At 38.2% G+C, this 18,228-nt stretch overlaps 1 protein-coding gene across 1 annotated transcript; it reads right to left on the minus strand.

The window, feature by feature from the left end:
- Positions 1 to 13,026: 13,026 nt before the first annotated feature.
- LOC126278689 (mediator of RNA polymerase II transcription subunit 22-like) lies at positions 13,027 to 14,027 on the minus strand. Its single transcript, XM_049978949.1, has 3 exons — positions 13,792 to 14,027; positions 13,607 to 13,707; positions 13,027 to 13,521 (listed from the first exon to the last, which is right to left on the minus strand). The coding sequence occupies exons 1-3, from the start codon at positions 13,892 to 13,894 to the stop codon at positions 13,303 to 13,305; spliced, it is 423 nt and encodes a 140-aa protein (XP_049834906.1). The 5' UTR covers positions 13,895 to 14,027; the 3' UTR covers positions 13,027 to 13,302.
- Between the last annotated feature and the right edge of the window lie 4,201 nt (positions 14,028 to 18,228).

An 18,228-nucleotide genomic window follows, 5' to 3' on the forward strand; every position in this document is an offset into this window, starting at 1 on the left:
ACACAATATTGATACACTGTAGAAGATTGTAAAAAATCATTTCCCAATGCCGGTTTCAACTTTAGTTCACTTTTGATAATACAGAATAGTCACCCATAGCAACAACATGTTGCCAGCACAAAATACAAATGTTAGACTGACTGATGAGGTAGCCTAACTGTTTCATGCCTGCCTGTTCAAGGTGCTCTTGCAACTGGCTAATTCAATCAGCCAATGATTTATAAGATTAAATGAAATATTTAATTAATCTTTGAGTATAAATTTAGAGTTATTGAAATCATAATTAGAAAGCTGTCAGTGTGAATATCATCAGCATAGTTGGAAATTAGGCACATATTTTGGCAGCAACTATATATAATCAAAGTTAGGCCTATGTGTATGCTGTCGAGATTAGTAGGTGAACCAAAGCTCTCGCTGTATGCTCCACTAAACACTGACTTTAGTTACACCACCTGTCTCATGCTTTATGAAAATCTGCCACTTTGTAGGATGTGCAGGTCTACCAATCTTAAGTGCTTGCTAAGTCACAGCAGTATGAATCTTGAAATGTGGCATTAATACCACAACAGGAGAAAATATAAAAATGAAGCAGGCAAAATGGAATAAAGGCATCCAAAAAAGGGGGATTAATGCAAAATGGCTAAGCGAGAATGGTTGGAGGAAAAATTCAAAGCTATAAAAGCACATGTATAAATACGGGAAAAATAGATACCGAAGGGTAACGAACTTGCAGGCAATATTATAGAAAGGGAAGAGGAAGTAGACGAAGATTAGACGGGAGACATGACACTATGGGAAGAATTTGACAGAGCACTGAAAGACCTAAGCGAAACAAGGTCCCTGGAGTAGACAGTACTCCCTCAGAATTGATGATATCCCTGAGAAAGCCAGCCACGACAAAACTATTTGACTTGGTGGGCAACAAGAACGTAATTATTGCATTTCCAAAGAAACCAGCTGCTGACTAGCTCACACCTTGCAATATTGCATTAACATTTGGAGACATTTTAAACCTGTCAATTTAAATACAAACAAAATAAGAGGAAAACTAAAATAGAACAGAGGAGTATATGGCTGGCTCATCCATTATAAGAAACACAGATTAGCTAGCCACCCTGAAACACATTAAAATTGTTACCCTACAATTTTAAGGAACAACTTTGACATTGCACAAAACTTAGTAAGTTGTACCACATTCATGCCATTGTCTTTTAAAATAGAGGGCAAATCATTTGACAAATGAGCTGCTATGTTGCAATCAGTACACAAAATACAGTCTACTAAATTGTGAGGCACCATGATCTGCATGCCACAAGAACCACAAATTGCACGGTCTTCTCATCAGAGAAAGAAGACATGTGTGAGGAGGTTGTGCCCCATCCCATCTGTGTGGCTGGAAGGATATCATAGCTGAGTTTTGGACTTCACCAGACACAGCTTGTTCTCTGTCACCTCCAGTCACTCACCTTACCATCAAAGCATAACTCTGTACCCAAACAATGAGATGATAGCATGCACTTTATACCCTTCTGATTTGCCAACTATCACAAACACACCATCTTCCCCAGCCTTTGTGAGTGGAAACAGCCTCCTGGATATCCTGGATTATTGTATATGCTGGGTGCAAATGTTTTAAAGGGTGACGGTCACTTGGGTGTCAGAGCAGATGAAGAATTTAGCAGGTACAGCACATCACTTCTGATCCAATGTGTTCAAGATTGTGTATAATTTTAGTATCGAAGACAGTAAAGTCTTGAGGGAACTGATTCTTGATGACACAACCAGGGAAAACAACAGAGCATCCAATGGAATCCCTCTTTTTAGACCTATCTGTGAATACAGCTACAATGTAGTTGTCGAGCTCATTTAAAGAAGTCAGAAAATGTAATAGATTGCTGCAGAGGCCCAGAGTAATTATAGATTTAGTGCAGTACAGGAGAGGTTGCACATATGTTCACACCACCGAGATCGAAGACGAACTCCTTGGGAGTTACAAATCGTGCAGGACGTTCAACTTTTAAAGACTGCATATAGAATCATATTGGTGTAACAGGGTGATGAGAACTGATCAAATGTGATGGCACACAACCAAATGTTCGTGGAGCATATCATGAAACTTGCTGTCATTTAAGATGTAGCTGCAGATATTGTGATAATAAGTTTTATTGGCATGGAAAAAACAAGCCTCTGGAAGCTGAATTTGTGAACTGGTTCCAGCTGGTATATATTGCAATGTCACACTCTTTTCAGGATAGATTGTTTGCTCTAAAGGAGTTTGATTTTTATACACAGAACAGGAATCATGCAAAACAGATTTATTTTGACCAGTTATTGGCCAAAAGCAGTAGTCATACAACAATTGCAGTTTTCTTACATCCATTTTCTCATTCTTGTTTGCTGTGATGTAAAAATTCCTTATTGCCCTTGCAAAACCACACACATGAGAAGGAACTGAAGGGGGCAGACCACCTTCAACTTCTCGCAGCACAACAAATAACTTTCCGGGCAATCTACCATCCAGATTAACAGTCAGCATAATTGTATATGAATGCATTAAGGCATTGATGTTAGCTGATCTTGATACAACTCTTGGTATCTCTTATCTCTAGGGTTTCTTTCATATGCATTTCTTCTTCAAATCCCAGAAGGTCAAAGTTGGAAACAAAGTCAACAAATTCCTTACTGAATAGTGGGATAAGTTTGCTACTCTCAACTACAAATTTCCGGACTGATCCCATAGTTTGATGTTCTGTTTGAAATTTTGTTATCTTATGTCTACCAGTTCTTTGGCACTGTTTAAAGTTATGCAGCCATCAACTGCTTCCCTTGAAATAAATGTAATGCATCTCATGCGCAATTTGATGTGCATGTCTTAGTAAGTCAGATCCTGTAAATTTGTTTCAAGTACCCTTGCAGTGCACAAACATCTGCTTTTGTAAGAAATGTGCCTTGTCCTCCCTTGAATGTCCACAGTTTTTGTTATGCACTACACAGTCATACTTCTGTGGATTTATTCGCAATTTGTACATAGTAAAAAAGCAACTATGTTGGTTGCGGATAATCTTCTATGTACGTAATTATCTTTAACATCTGCTCATTAGACAACAAATGTCCTTTACTATGTTTTACTGGAAACGGGATTTGTGGTTCCCTGTCCAGCTAGGATGAAGAACTACATGGCTATTGACACCTGTTGCAATATCACTTTAACTTGTTGAGTGTGTATCGTCATCATTGTACTCCTCATATACAGTGTCCACACGGTCGAGCGTATGTGACACTACACATTCCACTGACTCATCTTGCAGAAACACTAATATTTTGGCTGCCACTTCTTTCCCAGTCTTTGAAATTCCTTGGGTTCATTTCTGGCAAAATGTGAACTTTGGCAACTGTTGTTGCATATATAATCTAATGTTTGCTCACCATTGGATACCTCCAGTCCCGTCACCTGCTGTCATTAGCGGCCAGTATTGTGGTTGCATGATAGACAATATGTGGGGCATTGAATGCCATAAACATCACTGGCCTTTTGTGATGTTTCATTCAAGGGTTTCCTTGTTGGATAAGGACGGAATGAAGATGGGAAGATTGCCATGGAATCCCCACTGGTGGAGGTGCCCTAGAATAATGTGTCTTCAAGTAGTGTCATGTGTCTAAGTGATGTCAAAGAAAATAACTGTACAATGCTGTTTACATTAAGAAAGACCGCTGGATAGCCACATGTGGCAGGATGTGGTTGCCTGCTATGGATCAATATCTCCTGCATCCACAATAACAGTGGCTAAGAAGCTACCTGGTCTCTAACATCCACAACAGATGACAGTTAACCATTCACTCCAAAGACTTCCCTACACACCTTGTTAAGGTGACATTTGAATAGCTACTAGGGCAAATTTTGTCCTTTTCAGGCTTTTGAAGAGATATCAAAATTGCCTCCCTGCACAAGTTGAGAAATTAGCCTGTCTGGCATATCAAATTAAAACATTGTAAGATGATTTCCTTGGACACCATTTTCAAGTTCTGCGGCAGGATGTATTGGATTTGGTCATGACTTGGTTCAGTATCATGAGCCTCAGACAGTGATGAATCTATCTCCCATATGGAGAAGGAGCAGTTGTAGGACTCCAAATTATTGAACCTTATGTCCAAAATAACCCTGACGGAACACTGAATCCAGGCTCGCAGCAGCATAGTCATCGCAAAATTCTGCTCTGACATCATCTGTGCACTGTCTGTGGGTGCTGTTTGTAGATACTATTTTCAGCACCTCTGCTATAGGTAACCCACTACATTTACTAGAAATCCTATTAGCTTGCGATACTGTCATAGAACAAGTGGAATGGTTTAGAGAGTCCAGGAAATTTTACCATCATCCATGTTTGCTCTCCTTGAGTATGCGCCAAGCCTTGGTTATTGCCAATCAGAAAACTGCACCATTTTCTACCACTGGGTGCCATTTAAAACATCGCAGAGCCGCACACTCAATCCACATTGCTGAGCAGCATGCATTGTTCTGCCAAGGTACAGGCTGCCTCCTAGGATGACCTGGGGACTTCAGGATGGATAAGTTAGTGACTTGGAGGATCACTTGTGAGATGTGATCCAGCCATTCCTGGATACTGCCTACCTTCAAACACAGCCATCTGGTTGAGCAGCATCCAGTTATCTCTGCTGATCATCCATATTGGTGGCACCCTTTCAGACAGTACTCCATGCAGTAGGTGAATCCTGAGAGGGAGGCGGTCACTGAAATGAAGCCCATCAGCAACTCCCCTCTCAGCTGAATCTGCATGAGCCAGGGAGCATAAAGAGAGGTCAATGGCTGAGAATGACCCAATATCACTGTTGAAATGATAATTACCTGAGTGGAGGATGTGAAGGACACCATAAAATGTGACCCTTGGGGGGACAAGCAAAGTGAAAGCCCCCCATAATACATTATGGACTGTGAAATCTCCCAGTATGAGAAATGGGCAGAGGAGTTCTAAAAGTGCTCTGAGAGCCTCAGAATCTAGTGCTACCTTTAGTGGTAAATACAGAGAGTAGATTGTAATCCATTGACCCACATGAACTTCACGTGGCAACTGCTTGCAGGTCAGTAACTAGGAATAGATCAGTGGAATGGTGCGTGTTATTGTCAAACACAGTGACCCCTACCTTGGTCCTTTTCCCAGTCAGGTCAGCTTTGCGAAAGAAGGTATAGCCCCAGAACACAGTCATCAGTGGCTTTAACATGTGTTTCTTGTAAACAGTAGCACATGCATTTGTGTACTAGGAATTATAAGTTTCAGTTTCTCAGCATACATCATGAACCCTTTGATACTCCACTGTAGTATGGGAGCCAGTTATCAGGGGGGAATTTTGCAATGTGTGGAGTCTCAGTCTTGGGGTGTGATGGTGGTCCCAGGGAAACTTCATATTCCGTTGGCTCTGAAGACAAATTGTGAGTACTGTCAGTCAGAATATTGTCTATATGGTCTGGTGGTTTAGGATTTGTTTTCTTTTGTGATTGATACTTTCCATTTGCTTTTTTTGTCAAAGAAGGTGTCATAGTAGTCACCGCAGCAGTACTGTTTCTGGAGCCTTTCATTTGAGGTGCTGGAAGACCCCAATGTCAGGAAGTGTGGCTTTTTCCTAAGTCCTGGTGTTCTGGGAGAAGCTAAGGGCTCTGGAAGATTAGCACCTTTACCTGACAAACACAGGTATTAGTGCTGACACACACAACCTCTGTTTTGTGTAGTTGCATCACCCTTTGGAATAGCCTTTTTAAGAGCTGTAGATAAAGAAGTAGTGAATACAGGAGGCTGCATGGCTTTATAGGTTATCTTGGCCTCAGCATAAAGGGTATGCTTTGATGTTTTCGGCTCCTGCTCCTGTATCTTCCCTTCTTCAAGGAAGACACTGGAGTCCATATTTCAGACAGAGTGATCCCCAGAGCGAAAGTGACTTCTCCCTTACTTCCTAGAGTAGCATGTCCATAGCATTGGCATTGAAACCAATACATCAGCTTGGAAAATAATCCCAAACATTTAAATGAAGGAAACCTGTCTTGAAATGCTCTGTAAGTTTAGTGTTATTAAAAGTAAGGACAAAGGAGTCTGATTTACCACCAGATTGCCATCCACCCATTTCATTACATTTTGAATGCCAATGTTCTTATGCTTGCTCAGCTTTCATCTCTCTTTGGGAATATCTACCAGATCTGCTGTACTTCATAGTAATGTGTAACTCATTTTTGCCTGCATATACCTTGAGTCATTTAGCTTTCTGGAGATTCATTACTTGTGGGTCACTAAAGGCTCCAACTAGCTGTGTCTCATTTCGCAGCCACTCGACAGGTTTTGAAGTGCCAGCAATGCCATCTAAACCCTTTTGAATGCAGAAACATGAAATTTCCTCAAAGTGCCCTATTTCCTTTTATAATGGGGCATCCTCCTCTAGCATTACTTTTCCTCAGACACCAGTATTTTCAAATTTTGGACAGGTCAGTATTATCTCAGTTGCTTTTCTGAAAACTTTCAAATAATTTTACACACAGTATGCTATATTTCAGGCTGAAATTTATAAAAAGGAATATTTTAGTTTCAATGTTATAATCGATAAATACTAATTCTGAATGTACAGTTAAATTTAAAAACAAAAAAATTGAAATTATGAAATATTTGCACACTTAAAATTTCTATTATTAATTTTGCAATCTTGTACTGTTTAGTATGTTTATTTGTGGATTCATTTATGAATTTGTTAATAAAAATTGTAAACCTTTTGGAATACTGTTCTTTCCACAGAGTGAAGGGGTCATAAACATGCCTGTGATGTGATTGGACGTAATTTTTGTATTTTTGTGTGAACAATGTAAGTTCGGCTTTGCTAATGTGAAAAATCAAAATACTGTATGATACAATAAAATCTGAGAAAATATATTTAAGCAACAAAAAAAATGCCGCAACAACAATCTTCAGATTTATTTAGTTCAAACCAACCGCAAGACCCCTGGACAAGAAGAACTGGAGCCATCTCAACATGACAAGCTAAGTAAACTAGAATGTTCATTGTAATCTTCACTCCTCTCAAATCTTCATAAAAAACTTTAGTGTAGACAACAGATGGAAGTAGAATACTCTTTGTAGGATTAACCTGAGATTCCATGGACCTGGTGGTTTTTTAAGTCATAACTTGCTTATGTACACCGGGTATGCTTATTTCAATCTGTATGTTGAGCAACTAATAAAAGAAACCAAAGAAAAATTTGAAAAGGTAATTAGGTTTGCCAAAGACACTGTAATTCTGTCAAAGGTGGCAAAGGGCTTGGAAGAGCAGTGAATGGAAGTGTCTTGCATAGAGGAAATAAGATGAACATCAACAAATTAAGTCAAGTGATGCCGAGGGAATTAGATTGGAAGATGAGACACTAAACGTAGTCGATGAGTTTTATTATTTTGGCAGGAAAATAACTGATGTTGGCCAAAGTAGAGAGGACATAAAATGCAGACTGCCAATGGCAAGAAAAGCACTTCCAAAGAACAGAAATGTAAACATTGAATATAAATTTATGTTTTACAGAGTCCTTTCTGAAGGTATTTGGAGTACTGCCTTGTATGGAAGTAAAATCTGGTCAATAGACAGTTTGTACAAGAAGAGGCTAAACGCTTTTGAAACATAGTTCTACAGAAGAATGCTGAAGATTGTACAGTCACAGCTAATGATGAGATACTGGATATAATTTGAGATAAAATAAATTTGTAGCACAACTTGAGTAAATGCAGGGATAAATTGATATGTCGTATTCTGAACCACCAGGAAATCATAAATTTAATATTGGTGAGAAGGGGGGGGGGGGGGCAAAAATTGTAGAGTAAGACAAACAGATGAATGCAGTAAGCAGGTTCTAATGAATATAGGTTGCGGTTGTTATTCAGTGATGAAGAGACTTGTGTAGATTAGAGCGTCGTGGAGAACTGCATCAAACCTGTCACTGGACTGAAGACCACATCACATTCTGAAGATGGTGTGTGGAGTTGGAAGGGGTGTTTTTTGATGTCAATACTACATGGATTTTCATGTACACCCAAAACAAAATGTTCTATGGTCAGTCTAAAAATTATCTTTGATAATCAATGTGTAAGTCTGTTGTATTGCCAGCAATTAATTTCACTGAAGTTCCTGCTTACTAATATCATAAGTATTGCTCTGAAAGTGTGATGATTTTTTCTGTTACTGTTTTCTCAATTTATTGAATATTGATATTGTATCATTTGTATATAAGTAAACAATAATTACTTACTTGTAAAACCCAATGTTTGCTTACATGTACATAGAGTTCTGACAGCTTTTCCTTTCTCTCTTGTTTTAATGGAGTGTTTTCATAATTTTCCTCTCAGTAGATCTGACTCGTTTCTTGTGCATCTGTACACTGCCTTTGCTTTTCACATAATTTTAAATCATTTTCAGTTTTTTGGATTCAGATATTCTCAACAGATTCCTACTAGTATTTCTTTCAACTTTTGTTTTCTGTTACTCCAAAATGTGCAAATGTTGTGGATTACTTATTTATTATTTGCCAATTTTATATGGAAATCTCTTCACATTACTATACATACAGTTTTGATGCTCTGAAAAGTTGGACACTGACAAAGCACTACTGACGATTCACCACAGACTTATATTCCTTTTTAAAATTATTTATTATGAAGTAATTTCCCTTCCACAAACACATCTCCAAAGCAGCCAACAGGAAACAGTTATCTGGTAAAGATGGCTTCAACAATGAACCCCACAAAAGTTAAGTTTGTTCTTGTTTGCAGGCAATATCATATGTCCGTGCTTAACAACTCTGAATTGGGTCAGTATTGAGTGACATTAATTACTTCTGGTGGAGTTAATGAGTTGTAGCCTACAGCTCAACATGAAAGGGACATTGGCTGAGCTGGTAAAAGAATCTTTGAGGAGGATCCACATAGTCAATAGTGCGAGGGCAGCATCTTTTGGGAAAACTCAAGTGTTCAGACCATCAGTGTTAAAAGATGCAGATATAACTGAAACTTTGAGCCTGAAAACTGAAAAGAAGGGAAAACTAATAGCACCAAAATAATAAAGGTTCAACAAAGAAATCAATCAACATATGATTTAATACCCAATGAAACAGAAATCAGAATATGTCTGGACAAAACTTTTCATCTAGTAACTGCAGATAAAGAATAGATAATGAAACTGTCATTTACATTAAGAATGAATGAAAATATGAAGTAGAAATTCATGACAAGGTAACATAAAAACTAAACTAAATCCCATCTGAACAAACTTTGGAATACTTAACAGTACCAACCAACTGCTGTTTCATCCTCAGTCAATAGGCATCAGTGAATGTGGATAATGATATGGAGGGGTATGTGGTCTGCACAGCACTCAGCAGACCATCCATGTGTCAGCCACGCCTAACAACGCTGAACTTTGCTGATCGGATGGCAAATGCTATTACCACTGAGGAAAGACCATTGACATGAAAAGTAAGTATACAGCTGGAGATTTTGAATTATTCTTGAAAGAACTAGATGTGTCATTTTACTTTTTTAACTTCCAAACTGAATGAGGTAATACTCACTGGATAATTTTAACCTAATTTTAGACCATACCTAAGTCAGAGATAAACTCGGGTCCCTTGCTACTATCTAACACTCATTATAAAATTTCCAACAAGTTATGGCAATCAGCAGTATTGGTATTGAGAACACATCAACAGTGCAGGTCATAGTGTAAATTCTTTAGTTAATGGTCTCTCAGATCATAATGCTCAACTGCCATCATTTAATACCAGAGTGCTTGTCATTTTTTTTAAAATTACAAAACTACAAGGGTTATCTGCTTGTACGGCTTAAAGAGCAGCACAGTACTCGTGAAACAGTGAGGTGAGCCAGACACGGATTGAAACCATGATGACAGTCAGCATGGTACAAAGCCAATGTTGTTTTAAAGTAGTTTCCCACACTTTTTTAAGCAAATGCTGGGCTGATTGCCAAACTCTGCCACCAAAAATACAATACACTAACAGTTAACATTAGATAACACGCAGAAAAACGAAGAGGAGGAATCCAATAAGTAATTGTGAAATACAGACTCAACACCATACCGTACACCATACTTGGCATTAACAATAATAATAATAATAATAATAATAATAATAATAATAATAATAATAACCCACCAGGGTAGCCGAGAGCACTCAAGCACTGCTTCCTGGACTCGAGTATGCGCACTGGCTCCGGATCGAATCCGTCCGGCAGATTAACAACGAGGGCCTGTATCTCGGCCAGCCTGGATATGGTTTCTAGGTGGTTTTCCACATCCTGCTAGGTGAATACCGGACTGGTCCCCACGTTCCGCCTCAGCTACACAACTCTCAGACATTTGGAAATGTTCGTACTCTTTCATGGCTTACATTAGACGCAGACAGATGGGGTCCACTAATTCTGTCCCGGGGGGCTCAAGGTGGCGACAGGAAGGGCATCTGGCCACCCTCTGTGACTAACACTGCCAACTCCATAGTAACATGGCCAACCCAGCATTGAAGCGGGACAAAGGTCCAAAGAAAATGATGATGAAAGAATAATAATAAGAAGAAGAACAAAGAAAATGTAATATTTAAGTAAGAAATTAATAATTAATGTAAGGAAGTAGATTTTTTCAAAACAATGTTCAACATAATCTGTGAACACTTTGTAGGGAAATCAATAATCTTCGATTTCAGTAAGGATTGTCAGCTGGACAGGCTATTTTTATCTTGACAAATGAGATACCAGAATCAACGAGTCAGGAATTATTACCATTGGGAATATTTTGTAACTTAGCAAAGGCTTTTGATTTTGTGGGCAATATCCTTACACAAAAGCACAAATATTATGGAACAGTAAAAAAGCACATTTTCAGTATTACCATGTTCTCTGTACCCTGTTATGTGCTTCTAGGATTGATCCCGGTACCAAACTATATAGAAAGTTTTTCAAATATGGCCATTTTGCCAAGCTGTTCTTCCCTCCAGATCCAAAATTTTAAAAATATATGAGATTTTTTTGTAGACTACAGTTCTACTATTCAAAAACCTAATGATGTATTTCTGTACTTGTATTACAGCAAATAAAACTTTGTGTCTCAATATTAATTTAACTTTGAGCACAAATTTTCTTCTTACTTCTCGTGGAAAACTGACGCTTCTGGTATCGTGGCTTTGTACAAAATACATGTTGGCTCTTGAAAAGAAGAAAACTGCAACCCAAGACTCCTAATATTGATCTTTATTAACACAAATAGCACTCTTACTGGTTTCGAGCTGACAGGTTCATCTTCTGATGGCTGTGTGTAATATAAATGTTAACATGTGTCTGAAGATGTAACTGTGTATGACACTGGTAATGGTACTATTTGTGTAAATAAATCGCATTATTACCAGTGGCTGGTTGTTTTCTCCTTTGCTATAATCAACTTGTAAAAACTTTTTTGTTGGCACTTACAACCAGTTTCCTGGTATGGCAATTTTGACATTCTTAATAAAGTATTCATTTTCTACTTCCTCTCACTTTTTGCGGTGAACAACATACGTGGAGAGGTTTGGGTGGGAGTAGAACATTCTCCTGACAAAAATGTGAGATTAGGCACTTCAAGCTTTTTCACTTTCCAATCTTCATACATTGATCACTCAAAATTAGGTATTCAAAATTTGCAGCAGTGTTCCACAGGTTTCTTTCTTTTCCCCCCCCCACTGCCTTGATATGCAGAAATTGCTTTCCACTTACACTGTTGGAGGATGCAAATTTTACTCTTTTTCAAATGATACAAGTGTGCTCTTACTGAAAGGGCAGCTACATCAACAGATGGTTGGAGACTAATGGATTAAAAATTTTGACATGGTCCAGTAGACACACATAATTGGCAACTTCGAAGGAACCTGTCGCCTCCCAAGCTAACCTAGACTTTTCGCTATGCTACAGATCAGTTTCACCACAACCCACATTTTTAACACTAATAAGACCCAAAATGAATATTGTCAGTGTTCTGTTCTCTTTCTATTTGGATACGTTTTATGTTATACACCACATAATCATCATCATGTTACAGGATTAAGCCCAGCTCTGGTACTGATAGGTTCAGTTACCTCCATTCAAATAAAGAAGCACAAGAAATTGATGCTGTTATTTTGAGACTGCAACCTTCAATGGAAAATCCACACCCTGACATTATTGAAGACTTTCTTCACCCACATTTGAAATGTGGGCAATTACTTGTACAACCATATTAAAAATAATGCAACTAGTTTATTACACTTATTTCCATTTGCTAATGATTTGTGAAGTTAGGTTTTTTTTTGGGGGGGGGGGGGGGGGGAATTCAAATTACAGAGATGTTTTTAATGCTTATTTAGCCATTCTTTCCTCCTCCTCTTGTCCCCCCCTCCCCCTTCAATTCTCTGTGGGACCCAAGAAATATGAATAATGTGTGTAGATGTTAGACACTTTGTACACATCAATATTTTTTTTAAAGTGATGGAAACTTTTTGCTACAAAAGAAAGTTTGTGAATGGTATGCTACATAGTAACTCAATGTGGAACACAGTGAGAAGAAAAGAAGAGTAGCTTACATGTTGGATTCTTTAAGGAGAAATATTGATATTTCTACCATTTATACAGTAAACTATTAACCATGCAGGCAATGCAAATACAAGCTGCATTATCATCACTTCAATAACATCCCATTCAATAAACAAATTTTGTTCACTGGATAATTACAACCACTGAACACATCATTCATAAGTTGTTCATTTTTGGTTAATATTTGTATAAAAAATACATGTCTCCAAGATAGCGATCAGAAAACTGTAGACTGTGGCAGTATGTTATGCACAATGCAAAATGTTTGCTAGATGAAGGTGATCCCTTAATCAAATTTTAGGGCAATATATTACACAAGGTAACACTTTTCCACACTCAACAGTAAATTTGTTGATCAAATACGAATAATAAAGAACACTTTGGCTAAGTCATACCCATTTTATGGTTTGCAGTTGAACAAAAAGTTGCCACAAGACTTGTGGCAATACTGGAGCCCTTACAAACACTCTTTATTAAGAGCACTGATTGTATGATCAGTCACAATTAACACAAAACACTTCATGCATCCATATACAAGTATTACCTCATCTCATCACAGATAATTCACAGGTACTTCAAAATTAAATGGGTGCAAAAATAATGTTTCTGGAACATCTAGAATGGTCCAGTACAATTACCACACTAACTAGATGGTGTCCAGTCACTTATAAATTGACGAGTAATACTCCTCTTCCAGATCATACAAATCAGCAGCCATGTCATCTCTAAGACTCATTAGTTTCTGATCACATTCTGCTTGCTTCGTTCGGAATAGCTTCGAGTTTTGTGTGATGGCCTCATTAACCGAGGGAAAATCGTTTAATATTAAATACTGTTTGATATCAGACACCAACTTCATCAAAGATTCACCTGCGCGAACCTAGAATGAAACCAACAAAATGTAATATAATTACAGCGTATGTGATGATATCTTGAGGTATCAGACGTAATAACTGTAAACTCACAATATTAGCAGCACGAACATGCATTTCAAATGTGTCTTGTTCGCTCTGTGTCATCTTCGACAGCTGCGTATCACTCTCCGCCTTCGACAATCTGATTATTTCTGCAAGCATCGAAGCAAAATAATCATGAGTTCATTTCAGTACAATCCCATCAATAATGCGAAGAAAACTATGACATTAATTACCATCAAAATTTTCCAGCATAGACTTAACATCATCCCTCAGTCTTGTCGTGTACGATTTTAGCAACGCTTCCTTGCTTTGTGGCAAGGACCTTGCATGTGCCATCTTATCAGATATCACTTTACTTTTACACTAAGACCGAAGCAAAACCACTGTCGCAACACTACAGCACAATTTGAACACACACGAATTCATCAGCTGTTCCTCCTTTCCTCCAAGCCAAACATTAGCACTCATGCTGTTTTGTTTTGTATGGCGCAGTGTCACCAACTTAAACTGACATGTAGTGCGCGCTTGATGCAGCATTGCCAACGGAGTCTGAAATCTTGCAGAGTCTGCACAAGTATGAACTTTACGAAATCTTCAGATTGGAGGTAAATTGCTGAAATATGTATGCCCGAATCAGATCTGTGGAGACAAATCGTAGCAAGTGGACAGGATATCGCCGCTAATGTGCCTGTTTGATTAGCATAATGATTCTCATTTTTGAACCGCCTTCATTGGACAGAAATTTAGGACTCTGCATAACCGACAGTAACAGTCGACAATTTTCAGAAAGATTTTATATAAATTTTAGCAAAAAGTGATTAGCTTATGAACAGTGTGTTCAGTGGTTGTAATTACTGATTGGCCAAAAGTTGTCTCTTGAATGAGATGTTCATGGTAAAATGATTAATGATTTGCTGATTAAATGATAAAAATATATCAATATTTCTCCATAAAGAGTCCAAAATGTAAGTTACTTTCAAAAAACTTCTCTTTTAGCCACTAAAGATAATGACTGATGTTTAATGTCTACTCACATTATTCATATTTCAGGGATCATACAAAGAATTGTAAGGGGGGGGGGGGAGAGGAGAAAAGTGCCTGCGGTGTGAAAATAAGCGTTAGTGAATGTAAGTGTTTTAAAGAGGACTCTGCAGAATGCCCTAGGGCAGACACTACAGTTAATTCTTAGGGCCAACTGCCCCTGTTTCCTCTATTAACTACTTTCTTACCTCAATCGGTGATGTGCGCGAATTGTTTTGGACCCTACGACAAACTGGGAAATTAATTAAAAAAATGTTGATGTGGTTCTGAACAAGATTTACACAACAGAAGGGCGTCTGTTGAGATGCCAGATGGCTGTGTGGTTCCTGAAGAGGGGCAGCAGCCTTTTCAGTTGTTGCAGGGGCAACAATCTGGATGATTAACTGATCTTTCCTTGTAACATCAACCAAAATGGCCTTGCCTTGCCGTGCTGGTACTGCGAACGACTGAAAGCAAGGGAAAACTACAGCCATACTTTTTGCTGAGGGCATGCAGCTCTACTGTATGGTTAAATTATGATGACATTCTATTGGGTAAAATATTCTGGAAGTAGAATACTCTCCCATTCGGGCTTATGCAGGAGGACGTTGTCATCAGGAGGAACTAAGCAGGCGTTCTATAGATCAGAGCGTGAAATGTCAGATCCCTTAATCAGGCAGGTAAGTTAGAAAACTGAAAAACGGATGTGGATAGGTTAAAGTTAGATATTGTGAGAATTAATGAAGTTCAGTGGCAGGAGGAACAGTATTTCTGGACAAGTAAATACAGGGATATAAATTCAAAATCAAGTAGGAGTAATGCAGGAGTAGGTTTAATAATGAGCAAAAAATAGGAATGAGCATAAGTTACTACAAACAGCACATTGAATGCATTATTGTAGCCAAAATAAACATGAAGCCCATACCCACCATAGCAGTACGAGTCTGTAGGTCAACTAATTCCACAGATGAGGAGAAGGTTGAGGAAATGTTTGATGAGATCAACGAAATTCAAATAGTTAAAGGATACGAAAATTTAATAGTCATAGAGGACTGGAATTCGACAGAGAAAAAGGAAGAGAAGGAAAAATAGTAGGGGAAAGGAATGAAAGGGGAAGCCGCCTGGTAGAATTTTGCACACAACATAATTTCATCATAGCTAACACTTGATTTAAGAAGTATGAGAGAAGGTTGTAATCCTGGAAGAGACATGGAGACACTGGAAGGTTTCAGATTGACTATATAATGGCTAGACAGAGATTCAGTAACCAGATTTTACACTGTAAGACATTTCCAGGAGCATTTGTAGACTCTGACCACGATTTATTGGTTATGAAATGCAGATTGAAACTGAAGAAGCTACAAAACGTCAGGAATTTAAGGAGATGGGATCCAGATAAACTGAAAGAACCAGAGGTTGTAGAGGACCTCAGAAGGAGCATTAGGAAACGATTGACAAGAACAAGGGAAAGGAATACAGTAGAAGAAGAGCAGGTAGTTCTGAGAGATGAAATAGTGAAGGCAGCAGAGGATCAAGTAGTTAAAAAGGTGACGGCTAGTAGGAATCCTTAGGTAACAGAAGAAATATTGAATTTAATCTATGAAAGGAGAAAATATAAAACGCAATAAATGTAGCAGGCGAAAGGGAATACAAACATCTAAAAAATGAGATCGAAAGTAAGTGCAAAATGGCTAAGCAGGAATGGCTAGAGGACAAACGTAGGATGTAGAAGGGGTAAGATAGATACTGAATACAGGAAAATTAAAGTGGTGTTTGGAGAACAGAGAAACATCTGTATGAATATCAAGATCTCAGATGGAAAACCAGTCCTAAGCAAATAATAGAAAACACAAAAGGTGGAAGGAGTGTATAAATGGTCTATACAAGGGAGATTTACTTGAGGGCAATATTATGGAAATGGAAGAGGACATAGAGAAAGGTGAGAATGGAGATACGATACCGCATGAGGAGTTTACAGAGCACTGAAAGACTTAAGTAAAAACAAGGCCCTGGGAGTAGACAACATTCCATTAGAGCTACTGATTGCCTTGGGAGAGCTAGCCATGCAAAACTCTTCCATCTGGTGAATAACATCTATATACCAGGCGAAATACGCTCAGAGTTCAAGAAGAATATAATAATCCCAATTTCAAAGAAAACAGGTGTTGACAGGTGTGAAAATTACTGAACTGCCAGTTTAGTAAGTCACGGGTGCAAATACTAACACAAATTCTTTACAGACGAATGGAAAAACCGGTAGAAGCCGACCTTGGGGAATATCTGTTTGCATTCCGGAGAAATGCAGGAACACACGAGGCAATAATGATCCTATGATTTCCCATAGGAGATAGGTTACAGAAAGGCGAACCTACGTTTATAGAATTTGTAGACTTAGAGAAAGGTTTTGACAATGTTGACTGGAATACTGTCTTTCAAATTCTAAAGGTGTCAGGGGCAAAATACAGGGAACGAAAGGCTATTTACAACTGTACGGAAACCAGATGGCAGTTTTAAGAGTTGAGAGACACAAAAGGGAAGCCATGGTTGAGGAGGGAGTGAGACAGGGCAGTAATGGAAACAAAAGAGAAACTTGGAGATGGAGAGGGAAAATAAATAAAAACTTTGAGGTTTGCTGATGACTTTGCAGTTCTGTCAGAGACAGTAAAGAACTTGGAAGAGCAGTTGAATGGAATGGACAGAATCTTGAAAGGAAGGTATAACATGAACATCAACAAAAGCGAAACGAGGATAATAGAATGTAGTCAAATTAAATTACGAAATGAGACACTTAAAGTAGTAAATGAGTTTTGATATTTGGAGAGCAAAACAACTGATGATGGTCGAAGTAGGGAGGATATGAAACGTGGACTGGCAATGGCAAGGAAATTTTTTCTGAAGAAGAGAAATTTGTTGACATCAAGTATAGATTTAAGTGTCAGGGAGTCCTTTCTGAATTCTGAAGATTAGATGGGTAGATCACGTAACTAATGAGGAGGTACTGAATAGATTTGGGGAGAAGAAAAAATTGTGATACAGCCTGACTAAAGGAAGGGATCGGTTGGTAAGACACTTTCTGAGGCATTTAGTACTGGACGGAAGGATGAATACACTAAATAGATTCAGAAGGATGTAGGTTGCAGTAGGTACTGGGAGATGAAGAAGCTTGCACAGGATAGAGTAGCATGGAGAGCTGCATCAAATGTCTCTGGACTGAAGACCACAACAACAACAACAGTTAACTAAAGGTAAACCGTACAGTTCACTGTAAAAATATTAGCGACTCCTGTAATTTATGAAAATATATGGATTTCTAAAATAACTTCTTCCTGTTACCAGGAATTGCGAAATCGTTGTCAACCGTTCGTGGAATTACTCTTGTCATACATGTATTTTGCCCTCATTAGAAGGGCTACGAATGTAAATAGGTATTTGTCTCTACATGCATTCGTAAATAATTTTGCCAGTCGTCGGGTTCGTCGTTTAACTTGTGAAGTAAATTATTATGCGATAACTTCTGTTTGCTTAAGGAACCACTGTCTGGGCCATTTATATAGTTCTTTCTGCCTTCTTTGCTTGACTTTTCATACTTAACAATTCTATTATATTTTTACAAAAACCAACTTTCCTATTATATCTTTTACGATTATTTG

This window comes from Schistocerca gregaria, chromosome 6, assembly GCF_023897955.1.
Source record: "Schistocerca gregaria isolate iqSchGreg1 chromosome 6, iqSchGreg1.2, whole genome shotgun sequence".
NCBI lineage: Eukaryota > Metazoa > Arthropoda > Insecta > Orthoptera > Acrididae > Schistocerca > Schistocerca gregaria.

Excerpts from the sequence above, each read along its gene's own strand:
- LOC126278689 (XM_049978949.1), bottom strand. The coding sequence starts at position 13,894 with ATGGCACATGCAAGGTCCTTGCCACAAAGCAAGGAAGCGTTGCTAAAA. Across the intron at positions 13,708-13,791 it reads TATGCTGGAAAATTTTGATG|AAATAATCAGATTGTCGAAG; the intron begins GTAATTAATGTC and ends CGATGCTTGCAG. Across the intron at positions 13,522-13,606 it reads ATGTTCGTGCTGCTAATATT|GTTCGCGCAGGTGAATCTTT; the intron begins GTGAGTTTACAG and ends GTTTCATTCTAG.